This window comes from Falco naumanni, chromosome 7 (genome assembly GCF_017639655.2).
Source record: "Falco naumanni isolate bFalNau1 chromosome 7, bFalNau1.pat, whole genome shotgun sequence".
In the NCBI taxonomy this organism is placed as follows: Eukaryota; Metazoa; Chordata; class Aves; order Falconiformes; family Falconidae; genus Falco; species Falco naumanni.
In genome coordinates this window covers 6,627,919-6,644,077 of record NC_054060.1, presented here as the reverse complement: position 1 = coordinate 6,644,077, position 16,159 = coordinate 6,627,919, and the positions used below count along the sequence as shown (strand labels likewise).

At 44.3% G+C, this 16,159-nt stretch overlaps 2 protein-coding genes across 2 annotated transcripts; both read right to left on the bottom strand.

Annotated features, from left to right (window-relative positions):
- Window positions 1-619: 619 nt before the first annotated feature.
- SELENOS (selenoprotein S) lies at window positions 620-8,916 on the bottom strand. The gene is made up of 6 exons (XM_040601859.1): window positions 8,781-8,916; window positions 8,465-8,599; window positions 6,841-6,947; window positions 5,389-5,478; window positions 5,209-5,287; window positions 620-3,196 (listed from the first exon to the last, which is right to left on the bottom strand). Exons 1-6 carry the CDS (start codon window positions 8,863-8,865, stop codon window positions 3,117-3,119), a joined length of 576 nt encoding a protein of 191 aa, XP_040457793.1. The 5' UTR covers window positions 8,866-8,916; the 3' UTR covers window positions 620-3,116.
- A 270-nt stretch (window positions 8,917-9,186) lies between these two features.
- SNRPA1 (small nuclear ribonucleoprotein polypeptide A') lies at window positions 9,187-15,471 on the bottom strand. The gene is made up of 9 exons (XM_040602016.1): window positions 15,334-15,471; window positions 14,340-14,487; window positions 13,730-13,808; window positions 13,304-13,350; window positions 12,498-12,600; window positions 11,873-11,952; window positions 10,524-10,599; window positions 10,008-10,101; window positions 9,187-9,395 (listed from the first exon to the last, which is right to left on the bottom strand). The coding sequence occupies exons 1-9, from the start codon at window positions 15,413-15,415 to the stop codon at window positions 9,337-9,339; spliced, it is 768 nt and encodes a 255-aa protein (XP_040457950.1). The 5' UTR covers window positions 15,416-15,471; the 3' UTR covers window positions 9,187-9,336.
- Between the last annotated feature and the right edge of the window lie 688 nt (window positions 15,472-16,159).

The window sequence follows — 16,159 nt, the reverse complement described above, 5'->3', positions numbered from 1 at the left end:
CTGCATTAACTCTAAGTCTGTTAGTGAGTCTCTTCCAGATAGATATTTCCAGAACATCTGCATCAGTAAGAGGCTTCTTGCGTAACTGCTCTAAATGTGTGTGTGGTGGTGGTGGGGGAACATCTCCTGAAGGCTTTTTATATGATCTTTCATAATTCAAGTTCTTGGGAATTCATACCAAAGTACAAACAATGGTTTCATTACATAGTTCACTTTTACCTAATGCCTTCTGTATGCTTCACTTTTAAGCTATAAAGCAACAAGCAACCACCTTTCCATACCTGTTTGTGGTCAAGGCAGAGCTTTCTATTTGAAGTCAGAGGAAAAACCCTTCCATCTGCTTGTGCAGGTTGTGAGCCAAAAGAGCAGTTTTACAAAGTGAGGTTCTTCCTCCCACCTTGTTCAACAGCTTAGAAGTATCTGATTAAGAAAAGCCTAAGAACTTGAGGATTAAAATAAAAAAAAAAAAAACTAAGGAAGAAAGAAGCCTGAAGTTTCCAGAAACATGTAAATCATTCTTACTGGATAAGTCTTAATAAATCTTAGAATTGGGCAAAAGTCCACATCCCCAGTCCCAGCCAGAAGCAAGTCTTGAGACACAGAGAAAGATTAGCATATGTTCAGTTCAGACCTGCTTATTTATTTCTTAAAATGTTTTTACTGAATTAAATCAACCCATCCTTACCATTTTATCAACACAAAGAATTCTGCTTCTTGAAGACAACCACCTCCCCCAGTTGTTTTTCTGAAGACAACACCTCAGTCTGTTGCTTGTTTCCCCAACACAAGGGGAAAATGTTCCCCAGAGGCATGAGTAAGATAACAGCTTAGTTCTCTTTACTGATGAAGAACCTTCAGATCTTGAAAATATCCTTCCCCACTTCTATTTTAGTTTTTTCCTTGTTAAAGAATAAAACCTGAAGTTACATACACTGGTCTATGTTACAACAATGGAAATATAAGTTTACATACCAAACCACACAGAAGCCAGGAAATGACAACTAGTTTCCATAGGAACATTAATAGCCTTCTCACTTCATCTCCTACAAACACTTGAACGCACACTTCAAAAGGTTCTTCACCTTTCTATTAGCTGGCAACTTTAAAACTCACTAGTAACACAGTCCTGTTACTTTTATAGTCAAGAAAAAAATCGCAGATCACCTGACATGTAGAGCAGGAGATATATATATATGTATACAATGTATTCAAAGTTGGCACTCATACGTACTGACAAACACAAATATTCCAAGCTTAAGTATTTAGAAACAAGTGTTCAAGCAGCTCTAAGCTATGCGAATGAAACACTGATACATACTTTAACGCCTATATACAAGCTCAGTAACAGTAATCAGACACAGGAACACTTGTAAAGCTGACAGCAACTATTTCACTCTTTATCAGGTAGCCTGGATTTTACTTGTCTGTTGCATTTTGTGCTAGAAAGTCTACCAAGGGGACGGGATGCTTGGAAAGCTTAATTACGATGACCAGCTTTAACTTTGTTTTCTACCCACAGTGCTAGTTACACCAGAAAGCCGAAGACAACACATGCTTCAAGTACTTACTCCTTACAGTCCCTCACTTGCAGGTTTGACATGTTTCTAGCCAGAGGCCCTTTTCAGCACGAACCACCCTTACCTTTTGTGCTGCACAAGCTGGCAGCAGGGTAAGAACTCACCTCAGCATCTAGCTGGGCTATTCAGGGCAGCCCAGCTCTCAGTTCCCACCCTGAGACACATTCAGAACAGAAGGTAGTACAAAGTGAGTTCTTAATGTCCCCAGGGTGTAACCCTGATACTGCACTGCTAAAGCCATACACAGCCCTGCTGCCCACAACAGGCAGATCTCAGCAGAGTTTGGGCTTTTTCCCCTTTGAGTACCCTGCAGTGTTTAAGCTGACCATGCCCACAAATGCCCTCCTCCTCAAACCCTACTGGTTGACAGTTATTTGTAAAGAAACCCACTCTGCTCTATTAGAGCATGCTTTGTTACATGTTTTCTTGATTTAGATTCAAGTACAGCTGGAGAGCTTAACAACCAGTAATGCAGTCTATCCAATTTCAGAACCACACTTACAGGGGGTGTGTAAGAGAACAGGGAGTTTCACTTTTTAAACCTGGGAAAACTTGACTTGGTCTTAACTCGGAAGTCATTCTTGTAAAAGCATGGTTTGGAACATAGAACACCCAAATAAAACAAAACTGTTAAAAGCCAAAAAGAACAGCTGAAGAAACTCTTTTGTTTATGGTGGCAGTCAAATGAAACTAATTTCATTTGATCTCTCATCTTGCTTTATACACATTTATTGCACTAGAATATATGCCTTCTATATAAAAAGATGCTGTAGAAAACCACAAGACTAAATACTAGATACATTATTTGTTTGCAATTATATTTAATATTAATCGTATTTTGTTTTTACAAAGCAGGTGAAATTAAAAAAAAAAAAGAATAGCAAGAAACCCCCCATCTGCTGTCTAGCATCAGTAATCCTCACTGGTTTGTTTACCATTTATAAGGAAAACATCATTCAAGGTAGCTTGTCACAGAGACTCTCCTGCAATAACTGGCCTTCAGTGCAAATCCATGGTGTTTGGCAGTTCATCTGGTTTTTTTCTGAAAGTCCCTCTGCCTAAAATTCAAGGTATCTGCCAATGATAATACTCTTTCCCTCTAAAGTACCTTCCAGCAAAACACAATAGATCTGGTAAAACATGTCTAAGGATGGTAAATATCCTCATTTTACAGAGGTAAACTGAGCATAGATAATTAAATTTGCCTGAGGCCAGATTTTTGAATAGCCAGCCACAGAACCCCAATCTCACAATCCCAGGTGATTCACCTTGGCTGGAGACTATGGTTCCTCTCTACAGAAGAGTGAAAACTAACTGATTACACTGAAATTATTTCTTTCTTCAGCCCCTCTATGAGGATTTTTCTTGTGTAGTATTAGCTTTTGCATTACTATTTGGAAATAGTGTAAATTTGTTTTGAAGGTAACACCTGCACTAAACCCAATCCCAAAGGAGTCACTGTGACATGCAAACTGTAGGCAGTTAGACAGTGGGTAAGATCAAGCCTGCTAGTGACATGAGACACTAGGGAGGTTAGCCTCATCCACCTGCTGACGGACCTCTCCGGCCTGGTCTCCAGGAACAAGTTCCACCTCCTTCTCCAGACAGGGGGTTATAGCCTAGAAGTACAGAGGAGAAACCCATCATATTAATATTCATCCTTAACAGGCCTTCACCAATATACAAGGAACACCAAAAATAAGTCTCACAGTTATTTCCACCTTGTTTATGCTTACTACATAGGCAACATTTTAAGGAAAACGAAAGCAGAGAAAATATCCAGACTTAAGATAATTTCTTTTTGTAGTTCTAATAGTAAAAGCCATTGCAAAACACTAATAGTAAAAGCATTACAAAATTAAAACCCCTGTGTTTTAATTTGATCAATGTGGATTAATTACCATTTAATTTCTCTTAAATCTGCACTAAAGCTTTAATGCTGCTCTGCAGAATAAACAGAGCAGCAACAGTAACTCTTACAGTAAACTCTTTAAAAGTGTATCTGTTCCGCAAGTGCCCTAATAGTTAAAAGGGACTTAAAATAATCTTTTATTCCAGTCCTGCAAGGAAGACTCTGAAGGTCAAAAGGTAAATCCACTCACTACTGTAAGACACTTTTTAAAGAATTCGAAAAGGCCACTGTATGCAGTAAGGCAACAGATACTTTAGTTGAACATCCCAATGCTGTAACTACAGCCAACTTCAAGTACATACGCAGAAGGATAAAACTTGGCAAACATCCCCAATTTGTTTTGTACAAGGCAAAGAAAAAGACAACTGAAAACCTAGTAGCGTTGCTAACCAAGCAGGTTTCAAAGAAACCTGTTCCATTGAAACTTCAAGCATCACTGAAGTTTGTTTTTCTCATACTAGCCAAGTTCTGCTTCCTAGCTTAATTCAGCAGCAGAATAGGGCAGATGGTTCTTTCCCTTCATGCTGATCTACCTCATAAGACAACCTCTAATTCTATAATCTATTACTTAAGGAAAGGTTTTGCTTAGGATGAAACTATGACATGTAGCAGCTGGAAGGGTGCTTCAACCTAGCTGCCCTGATCTTGGTTCTTAGCACAGCTATTACCCATGCATTTCTCATCCCCCATAGCACTAAATATCCTCCACAAGAGCTATAAAAGATATTTGACAGGATCAGACATTAGACTGCACTCATATTAGGTAACATAAGACAAATCATTTGGTCACTTCCTTCAGATGTTATCAGTAAAAATATTCAAAGCAGACATTTCAGCACTGCACTGTTATTGAGGTTTAATATGTTTAATCAAGAAACTTTAGGCTTCATATATTTAACCAAGTGACTTACTCAGCGCTGCACCCTAAGTGGCTTTCCCTTTTAGCCTGATATGATTAAGGCTGTCTAGATGATTCCCTTCCACTATGGAAAATTGTAATTAAAATACTGTACCCAAATTAGCACTTGCAGGTATGGCACAGGCTGTCTGGTCAAGAGGAGAGAAAGGGGACCAGCTGCATGGCCGATAACGGCAGTGATCCTAACGTGGGCTATGTAGGGCCATATAAAGCAGTTCATCCATCAAGATGATTTCAGCAATTGACAGTGAGTGCAATGATAAAGAGTCTCTGGTGGTTTGCGAGAGTTAATAAGAGTTTATACAACTGCAGGATCTATATATTCAATAGGTCATTATTGTGATATCTGATAAATAAGGCCACATTTTGCATAACAAAGTCTTTCATCTTCAACGTAATACAAAGTAAAACATCCTCTTCCTCTATTTAGATCGTACTACAGGTGGCTGAAAGACAGACTAGCTAACAAATTATTGAGCTTTTACAATAATGCGGGAGGAATGCCAGGAATATGGCAAGAATCAATAACTTTGAGTGACAAAAATCTCAGTAAATTATGGCAAAAGCATTTACAAGAAAACTGAAACTCTGTTTTCCTGGGGAAAAGCACCATAGAAACTTCCTGCTAATTTCTGCACAAATTGCAAAGCAGACCACACTAATTAAAGATAAAGAGCTCATTTGTAAGGCACATTTTGTTTCCTCCTTGAAGGAGGGGGAAAAAAATGTACAATGACTATGTGTGTAGCTGGATAAATATTCTGAGTTGAAACAGAGCATCTTAAGGATTCCATACTTACCACCTCCTCGCAAGGGCTTTTTGTTTGGTTTAGATTTTGGGACTGCTGATGAGGTGGAGGCACCAGATTCTACTTCTTGCTGTTCACAAAAGCAAAAAGTTACTCAGAATGTAATCAACATGAATTTAATCTAATCTAATCACATAAACATAATTGTAACCTGATTAACACAGTTGTTACCTGATTCAGTTTCAGGTTTCCTTTATAGCTTTTTCCTTCTTGCATACTTTCCCACATTGCTATCTTCTGCCTTCGCTTCTCTTCTTCAAGCTACAGAATAAATTCAAGATATGCAAGACTAAGATTTCAGAACTGATAGAATTGCCAGTGGTACAGAAACAGCTACAACAGACTCATCAAAAATCAAGGCATCTATCATTATCTGATGCAGTTATCTCCAAGCTTATGGAAACATTTACTTTTTTAAACATCCACATCTTCCTAAGCATAGAACAACCACCCCTCCTCAATATATACGGACTGTGTCTGCAGCTTCTTTTGCCCACTTGATGATTAAAAACATTTTGAAAGTAAAACAGAACTAAGCAGCAAGCTTAAGTCCCGAGTTTACAAAAAGTACCAAGGAAAGAATATTGCGTATGATAGCAATTTAATACACAATGTAGGGTTCTGCAGAAAAAGAAGCTTTTCTAATGGACAAGACAGCCATCTACATATTTACATCCCAATATACATTATCAACAGTTCTCGCAGCTCTCTTCTAAAGCAATTTATCCACAAAACCAAATAAATTAGTAGTTAAGACAGACTGCCGCCTTCTCAACAAACAGAAAGGAAACGAGGTAGCTACTCCATCCGGTCAAAGAAAGCAAAGCTCCCCAATTCCACACACACTAGACCTAGATTTTCTACACAGTGGCTATTTCCTTCCACAATATGACTTTTCATTAGTTTTTAACTACTAACATTTCTTGAAGCATCAGCTATAAACAGAGGGCTGAATGTATCTGACTGCAAAAGTAAAAACAGAAGAAGAGTTGGGATTAATGAGCAATATTATCGCCATGCTGATTCATGTCTGCTTCTCTGTGCTGCCCCATATAGCAATACACTATTCCTCATTATCTCAGGCTGAAGTTGAACCCATCAAATTACAGCAATGCTAAGCTACATTTCTAAGAACTTGTATTTGTCATTAAGAACAGAAAATACATGTATGCAGTAGTACAGTTAATCTAAACGCCAGTAAATCCCCTCCAGCCATTTATTGTTCATATCACTAAGTTTCTCTAAGTACAGATTTGCCTGAAAAAAGAAAAGAAAAACAAAAAAAAAAAAACCCAGAGACCAGTTACTTCAGGAAGCAGCAGAATACTATATGTATTAATCACCCTAATCAACAAAGAGCATCAAGGCATCAGGTCACTACAGCATATGTTTGTATTATTGGAGGTCCATCATGACACCTACTACCCGTTACTGCTCCGTGGATCAAACCCTATCAAAAGTGGTCCAGGTAAACAAGGGTGGGAAAAACCCACCACTGACATTCCAGCACAGAGCGAGTCTCCTATTCTTCTGGTATCTAGCATGGAATAAACCTTTCTATAACAGCAGCAAAGTACTTGATTACAAATTTATGAGTTAAAGAAAGAAATGCTCTCTGGTTACCTGTCTGTGTTTTTCTTTGTATCTTTCTGCTTGTGCATTCAACTCCTCTTGCATCCTGAGGCGAGCTGCTGCCAAAGCTTCCTGCCTTCTAACCACCACATCCGGTTCTAGGAAATTGGAAAAAGTTTGCAAAGCTATTCAAAATAAATTGTAGATGTTATCCTCAAGGAATTGCAATAAGAAAAGGCTCACATCTCTCCCTGCAGCTGTTTTGCAGAAAATCACAGCTCAAGTTCAGTTTCCAGATAATCTTTTACAGTAATTTATACGCTGATTTAGATTTCATAACACTAATATTTATGAGCAATTACTTTAATGGGATTATAACGAATAAGGACACAGATGTAACAAATCCATGAAAAATTAGAAGTCACACTTCTAGCATACCTCCTTCTATTTCTGAAGGATTTGTTTGATACAAATAAATTCAGAAATATTACCCATGCTTTGCAGGGATTCCATTTTTACCCAGAGAACTTCTTATACGCAGAAGCATGAGGCAACCAGCCCACATTCACTCCTACTCCTTCTGGCAATTGGCCCTGCTTTGTTTCACTATGGCAGCAAATCACTGGCAGATTTAATGTGCTCCATCAGCAGAGAAATTACTTAAAAATATCACACATATCTCAAGAGAAAACTGGCAGTCTCAGAAAACCTACATTGAACCACCACTTCTCTTCATGACTGGCCTTTAGGAGAAGTCAAAAGAAAAATTATACCCAAAGAAAAGCAAATATTGCCATCTTTTTTTCCAGTAGCTGAAGTATCTACACATTCGTTTGTCTCCTTGTACGTTTGCTACTATCCAGGGATTAATATGTAAAAGAAATTTCAGTACTTTCAGTGATTTCATTTTATAGGCAGTTTCGGCTATTAGATCAAGATTTAATTAGCATTAAAAAAAGAACACCAGTAGGATAAGGGCATCTAAATAATATTTTCTGGGGCTCCATGTACTGCCATGCCAACATGGCAAAGGAATTGGTGATTCCATGATACCAACAATTCCATGTTGGCGTGGCCAAGCCCTTATTGTTTTGACAGATCTGTAAGCACAGCCTGTGCTTCACGGCAGCCAGTCTCCAAATGAAGCAGGATCACAACCCTGCAGGAAACAACCTATGCCCCACTTGAGAAGGTAACACAGGCAAGAGGCAGTTACACCCCAAAGGTACACAATCCTGCCAGAGAAACAACTGTGAAGGAATAACTGAAAGGAGAGATAGATTATGAGTATTATTAAAAAAAAAAAATCAAAATATTTCACACACACACACAGTATTTCGGTGTGGATGTTTTGGGTTTGTTTGACAAAGGTAAAAGTTACTTGATAACTGCCACAACTACTTTTAACCGCCATTCCCTCAGCTCCTGCCGCCAGGGCCCAGCTGTCCCCTCGTCCCGCCAGGCCCCGCTCCTTCACTCCCCGCCGCGCTGCTCTGGGACGCGGCCCTCCAGGGGCACTTCCCTGGGCCCAGCCTGTCCCCAGGGACGCTGTGACACGACGGCTGCCGGTTACAGCCCCTCAGAACCGAATCCCTTTGCCGTCGTTATGAAATAAAGCCCCTGAGGGCGCCGGGCCCCCCCCGCCCCGCTCCAGCGCCAGCTTGCCTTTACTCACCCACCGCTGCGTCAGCCGCTGCCGCCAGGCTGCCGGGCCTGCTCGCCAGGCCCTGGGAGATCTTCTGGACGAGGAAATAGATGGCGACGGCGGCCAGGAGGATGTACCAGCCATAGCTGGCCAGCAGGGAGCCCACTGGGACGGGGACAAGCCGGAGGTGAGCGCAGGCAGCGGGGCAGGGAGCCCACCCAGCCGGGAGGAGCGGGACGCGGCTCCTCTCCTCAGCGGGCGGGCAGCTCCGCTGGGCCGCCCTCAGCCCGCCCGCCCTCACCTCCCCTCAGCCCGGGACACCCCCCCGGCCCCGGCAGCCCCTCACCCGTGTGCTGCAGGAACTCGAGGCCCCCCCGCCCCAGCGCCGCCGGGCCGGGACCCGCCGCGGGCCCACCGCCCCCCAGCTCCATCGCCCGCCACCGCCTCACGGCCGGCAGCCGCCCCACTCAGGCCGCGCCAATCACCGCCCTCCTCGTCCTCCGCCACCTCACGGCCAGAGGACCAACCAGAAAGCGACGCTTCTTTCCCCGCCCCCCCCGCGGGCCAATGGGAACACGGCAGCAGGATGGGTACCACGGCCCTGCCAGCCAATGAGAGATGGGAAGGCGCAGGGGAGCCAATCAGAGCGGGCAGGAAGGGGTCCTCCCCCTCCAGCCGCCATGGCCGGCCCGCAGCCCCTTCCGGGCGTGCCGACGGCCCGGTACCGGGCAGGGAACGCGTCACCACCGGGAGAAAAAGGAAACGTTTTATTGACCGGCGAAATGCTCAAGGACAGCGGGCGGGGGCGCCTGCCCACGGCGGGGCTGGCCCGAGCCCCCGCACGGAGACCGGCCTGTGACAGCAGCGGGCGCCGGGGGAGAAGCGCCGGGCGCGGTCCGGGCCTACGAGCCGTTGGGAACTGCGTCCTCCTCCATTTCTTCCTCACCGTCCTCCGACGGGCCTGAAAGGGCATGACAGGCGCTTAGGGCGGTTAACACGCGTTAGTTTCCTTTCCCACAGGGACAGTATTAATTGTCACCCCTCTGAAGAGGGGCAGCTCATTAACGTGAACCAGAAAGAAAAACCCACGTAGCACTAACAGGCAGCAAACAGACAGTACTGCCAGTCTGCAGTTAAGGTTTGTGGGTGCAGAGACCTCCCAGAGACATGCTCCTGTAGCGCCACCCGAGGCACTACTCCTTAGAACAACAGACTCCAGATATCCTTTGTAACTAATCTCTTTTTTTTAAATAACTGGGGTGAAGCATTTGGAGTTAGCCAATGCAGCAAAGCACTTCAGGCTGATGTCTGGCACCTTGCTCTAGGGAGCCCAGGTAACAGCCCGGAACCTCCAGAGGCCAGGCAGGTATTATGCCAACTACAGAGCATTACAGATGGGGCTCACAGTCATACTGACTAGATAAAAGTTACACTCGTTTTAAACCATTTTTTCAGTTCTCTATCTCTTTGCCCCTTCCAACATAACTCCCTACTGAGACCACATAAAGCATCAGGAAGCAGCAAAGAGGTAGATTCTGTTTGGGAAACAAAAGTAATATAAGTATAGAGTTACCTGATTTTCGTTCTCTGCCAGGAATCTGACCAGCCTGTAGTAAGCCTTTCAGTCGCTCCACTTCAGCCAAAGTTGTAGCATTTGCTATAGCAGTCTAAAAAAACAGACAAAAGAACACGATGAATCTTCACATACAGTATGTCAGTCTGTTTAGAATAAACATAAGAACAAATTTTTTTCCAGTTAAATGACACTAAGCTTCTACAGGAAGTTCTGCAAAATTCCTAGTTCTAGAAAACTATAAATTGCAAAGCACAATCTTTCTTCTCCTCCTTATTAAACAAGCTGCTCTGACCTGGAAGAACTCTCAGACCAGTGTTTCATTTAAGCCCTCAAAACCCAAGTATGTTGTAACAGATGAAAAGTTACAGAAAAAGCACCTAAAGCAAAGTTAGGACACACTGTTGTATTCACCCCAACAGAGTCGGGGTTGCCAGGAGGAAGGACACATTTGTTCAGTTTGGATCCACAACAGTTTTTCTCCTCCACATTTGCCTACTGTCCTGACACATTTACCTTAATCGCCTCAACATCCCCTGGGGAGGGCCCAGCTTTCTTTTTGTCAGTTGGCAGACCAGCACCTGGATTGAAGCTTCCAAGAAAAAATAAAGACCCATTACACCTTTTGAAGAGTACATGCTTCTCTAACTTCCAAAGCAGGTTTGGAAGCATTTCATTCAATCAAGTGTAGTATCTTATCTTTGTTAACAAACTGATACAGTGAAGAATTGCCTCCTTCAGAAACACCAGCAACTTGTCCTCGTTCCATTTCCCACTCCCCACCCACCTTTTCATCTGCTCGTAAAGAGACGCAGACCTTAACTTTATGAATTAAGCAGCTGACAAAAGCTATTCAATTTGGATGTTGTTGAACACTCAAATGGTCTGTCACATTACAAAAGCAGGGTGGATAAATACAGAGTAACTGAAATCGCCTTTCCTGTTCTCACATCTAGTGTAAAGTACACAGCCTGTGTAAAAGCCTACACAAGACTGCATGTGATCTTAACACTTAGAAGAAAAAGGTTATCTGCTGCAGCTTTAAGAAAAAAAAAAAAAAAAAATCTGTAGTACGCGAAAACGGATGTTACAGGCTGATCAGCTGGAAAGAATTTCCTGAAGTGCTAACCCAGCCTCAGAGAGCTGCAACCTCTTCTGCAGCCCCACTGATTTTCTTCACGTGTTTATTGAGCTATTAAGTTCAATCACCTACTTATTCTAGAACTGTCACAGAGCTGAACCTCTTTCCACTCATAAAATACAGCTAGAATGCATTTATTATAGTTTTAAATGTTAAATACATTCAAGGTGGCTTATTTAACTATGAATTTGGAAATGCTGTTGCCATATATGATCCAAATTCCGATTTCCAAATAGGTTGATGAAAGATTAAACAAAATATATGATGTATCACTTAAGAATTAAACTAAATAAACATAATTTGTAATAACTAAAAGATTCTCATCTGCATTTATCCTCCTAACTACACCAGATTTTGCTGCTTATATTCCACAGGAAAAAAAAAATTCAGTTAACAATCATCTATGGAAAAAAGAAACAAACAATAAAATAAACAATAGCCACCTCTCTGCAGTTAAATAACAAAAAGAAAAAATAAAATTAAGGTTTCCTGCTTGTTGACTTAACTCAATCCACCCTGACCAAACATCTCTTTCAAAAATGTTTCTGAGATGTATTCAACACCATCCAAAAATCGGGATGCTTTGACAAGGCACTTCTAGCTACCAAAGCTCTTAAGGCACCCTTGCCAGTAGCTGATGTTTCAGTTTACTGCCTAATACCACACAAAGAAAGTGGTGTTTCTGAAGGAGAACGCCAGCGTAAATTTGGTTTTTTTATCTTACGTTTTTGTTCTCCTGGCAATATCCTTTGCAAGCTGTGCACCCCGTTTGCCCTTGAACATTTTCTCTGCCTCCTGTCGCTCCTACAGCGATACCACACACACAAAGTTAATTTAAGAACATCGCATTTTGCAAAACTGCTGTCTTTGCAAAGAAAGACGCTTTGGCTCATCTTCATCAGTGAACATTGGCATGTGGAGACTAGATGTTAGAACACGCACATAAACACTGCCCAAACACTCAGACTCAAGACATATCAACCTAGTGCTCTTAAAAGTAAGAACTCTTCCCCACATTCATCTTCACTGAAAGCAGAGGGTTATGCTGCAATTGCTCATTTCTTTCTCTAGAGGTCTGTCTTTCTACCAACACCAGAGGGCCAGAAAAGATTGACTAAACAAACAAAGGTACTAATACTTAATTAAACATAATTAAACAGACTATATCCTTAACAGAATGAAACCATGAAAGAAAACAAAGACCATGTTTTAGAGCCACTTATGACACATAGTTTCAATACAACTTACAACCATGGCAAAAAGCTTACTGTTACAGCTGAATTGTCAAGAATGTAATATGAAAAAAAGAGGAATTCATCTTGTGCTAAATCAAAAGAAAAGAGACTTACTTTGAGTTTCACTTTTTGAAAATCCAGCACTCTGACCTGGGGAACTTTGTGGATTACATACAATCTGTAATGCTTCTTATTTGTTACAGGATTCCTTAAAATGCTATAAGTAAATAAAGGTTATAAAGAGGTTCTTAATATAAAATATTTTTTAAAACGTGTATCTTGAAATACATTAGTATACTTAAAATGCATTCATGTACCTTCTGCTATAACGGACAAAGAATAACAGCATTAAATACGCATAGTAACACTGTTCTTTGATATTATAAAAACTATAGTAAATCCTTGCACTTTATCAATTAAGTAGATTTTACTGAAGAACAGCATAAAGAACAACCTCAAAATATTAAAAAAACCCAACAAATAACTAAACCATCACATCTCCTACCTGGACACTGGTCAACTAAAAAAATCTCAAACTGCTTTTCTTTTTTTTGTCCCTCATACCAAATGTAACATTACTGAAAAGTAGTTTTTTAATTTTTGTATTTTCTAACAACAGTTTAAACCTTTAGTTTTTAGTTTTTTAAAGGTTAAGGTTACTTCAGCGCTTGCATATTGGTTTACAGAGATGTTACATTTCATTGGTCCAACAGCCTGTCACTACTAGAAAGCCTCACCCATTCAATACCAAGTATTTCTGAAGTGTAGTGGAAACGCTGTTTATAGATTCAATTTTTAGGCATAAAGGTTCTGTCACAGGTCATAAAAAGGAGAGCATTCCAGGTCAAAGCAAAGAGCCAGGCCAGCAGCACAGTTCAAGCAGCAGAGAAAGAGTAGGTTTTCTTTTCAAGATCACGTACCTCAGGTAAGTCAATGATTTAACAGTTGATAGTGGATCCAGTTCACCCTACATAATGGGAACACAGTAAGAAATCTTAAGTCCATTTAGTGAAAAATCAAACATTTGAAAACAAAGTTCCTGAACTCATAACTACTTTAGAGACCAGTGAGAATCAGTAATTGGCACTAATTAGAATTACTGCAATTAGTTTAACAGGAAACCCATTAAGACTTTGTGATTGCTGTTCCGCTGCATGCTGTGATTTACGTTCATTAAAATATGTACACCATTTACTACTACTAAACCCATATGATATTACTCTAAAGAAAAACAACCAACTATTAACAAAAGCATATAACACTATTCTCAGGAAAAAAGTTCATTTAGAAAGATGACAAACACAAAACTTAAGCTTGTTTAGATTTATCTTGCATTGATAGCTTACCAATTCAGCAATGTTGTTGTTGGTAAGAATGAGCTCCGTCAGGCTGGGCAGAGCCTGTTCAAGGTTTTCACCAATCCGACTAAAAAAGGACAAATACCAAAGGTTTAACTTAGGCCAGAAAGTAGCAATGGTGAAAAGATACACACACACAGAAATATGATAACACAGATGATCTCCCTGTAAAACAACCCAGTCTGACACTAGCAGAAGTTTGGGTTAGCATCCACTACAATACTTTTTCTGATAAAGCTGGCAATAAATACCAGCTGTTGGTGTAAAAGTATTAGACATAATATAAGATTTACATTCATTCACTTGCAGGTGAAAACCCCTGTTTTCTTGTCTTTATGGGGATGACTGATGAAATCCAAAGTTTTGGCCAAATTTCAAATTCTGCATCTCATTGATGTCTGAAGAACAAAGACTGACTTTTGCACAGAATGTGCCAGGAAACTCAAAGAGGGCTTATACAGGACTCAGGGCCAATTTTTTTTCCCACAAAACTAACACCTCTACACCTACCCAGCACTAAAAGATGCAGGCACACTTCTCTCCCAAGACCATTTACCTCTGCCTCAGGGCCCCATCTGCCCAAAATATAACTGCTTACCAAATCCTATTGTTATTCATCAGAAGAGTTTTCAGCCTTCTCAACAGAGGGAATCCATCTAGTTTACGAATCTCATTGTCAGAGAAATCAATTGCATCAAACTGGTCCAGAGTGGCACCCAGGTTCTCAATAACTGGGATTTTATAACCTGGGGAGAAAGCATAAGACAGAATTAGATGATACGCACAGGAAAGCGGAACAAAGCATGAGACAGAGTGTGTAGGGGGCATATCAGGATGGACCGAGAATGCAGATAGTCTCAGCCTAAACACCTCCAGAACGACTCTCCCCCACATCACTCACAGACCAAACTCTCCCCCTCAAAGCCAACAGCCCCCACAGCCTGTTCCAAGCATCCCTCTTCCTCCTCCTCAGGAAACACCCCAAGTGCCACCCCCACCACTAGCCCCTAATTCCCACTCCCTCACACACACACCGAGGTTCTCCTGCCACTGGGGCCTCTTTAACCTCCTCCCCTCGTCAAACCCCCCGGCCACAGCAGACCCCTCCAACAACCTTCCCCCGCCGGCTTTCCTTGCCCTGCTGCCCACTGAAGGCCCGAAGCCCCACCACAGGCCCGTCTAGGCCCCCTAGGCCCCAACCCAGACCCCCTCCCTCCTAAGCCCCATCACAGGCCTCCCAAGCCCCATCAAAAGCCCGCCTAGGCCCCAGCACAGGTCCCAGGCCTCAACACAGCCCCCTCCAGGCCCCATCACAGGCCCCAGGCCTCAACACAGCCCCCTCCAGGCCCCATCACAGGCCCCAGGCCTCAACACAGCCCCCTCCAGGCCCCATCACAGGCCCCAGGCCTCAACACAGCCCCCTCCAGGCCCCATCACAGGCCCCCTCCCAGGCCCCATCACAGCCCTCAGCCCTGCGCCCCTGCAGGCCGCCAGCCGGCACAGGCCGCGCCACCCACCCACGGCCGTGGGCTCCCCGCCGCCCCCCCCCCGACACAGGCCGCCCCCGGCCGAGCCCCGCCGCGCCCGCGCACCGCGCAGGTCGAGCTCGCGGTCGCGGACGGCGTTGGTGTACTGCGCCGCCTGCTCGATCAGCTCCGCCGTCAGCTTCACCATCCCGCCGGGCCCCGCCGCGCCGCCAGCCCGCGCCGAACCAGCCCCACTGCCGAGCGCCGAGCCGCGCCAGGCCGCCCAGCCGAACGCCGAGGCAGCGAGGGGCAGGCACCGCCCCGCGGCCCGCCCCCCGCGGCCCCGAGGTGACGGGAGCGCGGCGGCCGCTCCCCTGCCCGGGCTCGGGCGGCCTCTGCTCCGCCGCCTTCGCCGGGTGCTGCGCAGCCCCAGGCCGTGCCCCCTCGGAGGGTCCCGAGGCTGCTGCGCTCTCACGGGTGGCGGAGGGAGCCCTGCAGTACCCCCAGGCAGGCCGCTGTCCTGGGTCCTTGCCCCCCTCCCCGGCCCGTCAGCCTCCCCCTCCTTGAAGGCCTTTCCCTAATTCCCCGCGCAGCTGAAGGCTGAGGGGAGCGCCGGGGCCGAGCGCCCGGGGCAGCGGCTCTCCGCCAGCACCGGCAGCGCTTCGGCGGCTCGTCGGCAGAGGGACCCGGCGCCCTGCAAACGCCTCTTCCCTCAGCCCGAGCGGCCGCAGGGCGCCCCGGCCCCCCGGAGCGGGCTGCCCCCGCTGCAGCAGCGCCGGTGAGCCGGGCAGCGATGGCCGGCGCGGGGCTGAGGGGATCGTGGCGAGGGGAGGTTCCCCCCGCTCCCCTCTCCGGGCAGACGCCGCTGCCCTGCGGCTGGGGTGGGGGAGTCGTGCAGGGGGGGCACCCCGGCCCAGGGCCCGAGCACGTCAGCGACAAACTCAGCGGGGGT

Excerpts from the sequence above, each read along its gene's own strand:
- SNRPA1 (XM_040602016.1), bottom strand. The coding sequence starts at position 15,415 with ATGGTGAAGCTGACGGCGGAGCTGATCGAGCAGGCGGCGCAGTACACC. Across the intron at positions 13,809-14,339 it reads ATGAATAACAATAGGATTTG|TCGGATTGGTGAAAACCTTG; the intron begins GTAAGCAGTTAT and ends GTCCTTTTTTAG. Across the intron at positions 12,601-13,303 it reads AAATCATTGACTTACCTGAG|CATTTTAAGGAATCCTGTAA; the intron begins GTACGTGATCTT and ends ATTTACTTATAG.
- SELENOS (XM_040601859.1), bottom strand. The coding sequence starts at position 8,865 with ATGGAGCTGGGGGGCGGTGGGCCCGCGGCGGGTCCCGGCCCGGCGGCG. Across the intron at positions 6,948-8,464 it reads AGCGGCTGACGCAGCGGTGG|AACCGGATGTGGTGGTTAGA; the intron begins GTGAGTAAAGGC and ends CCAATTTCCTAG. Across the intron at positions 5,479-6,840 it reads ACAAAGAAAAACACAGACAG|CTTGAAGAAGAGAAGCGAAG; the intron begins GTAACCAGAGAG and ends TTTATTCTGTAG.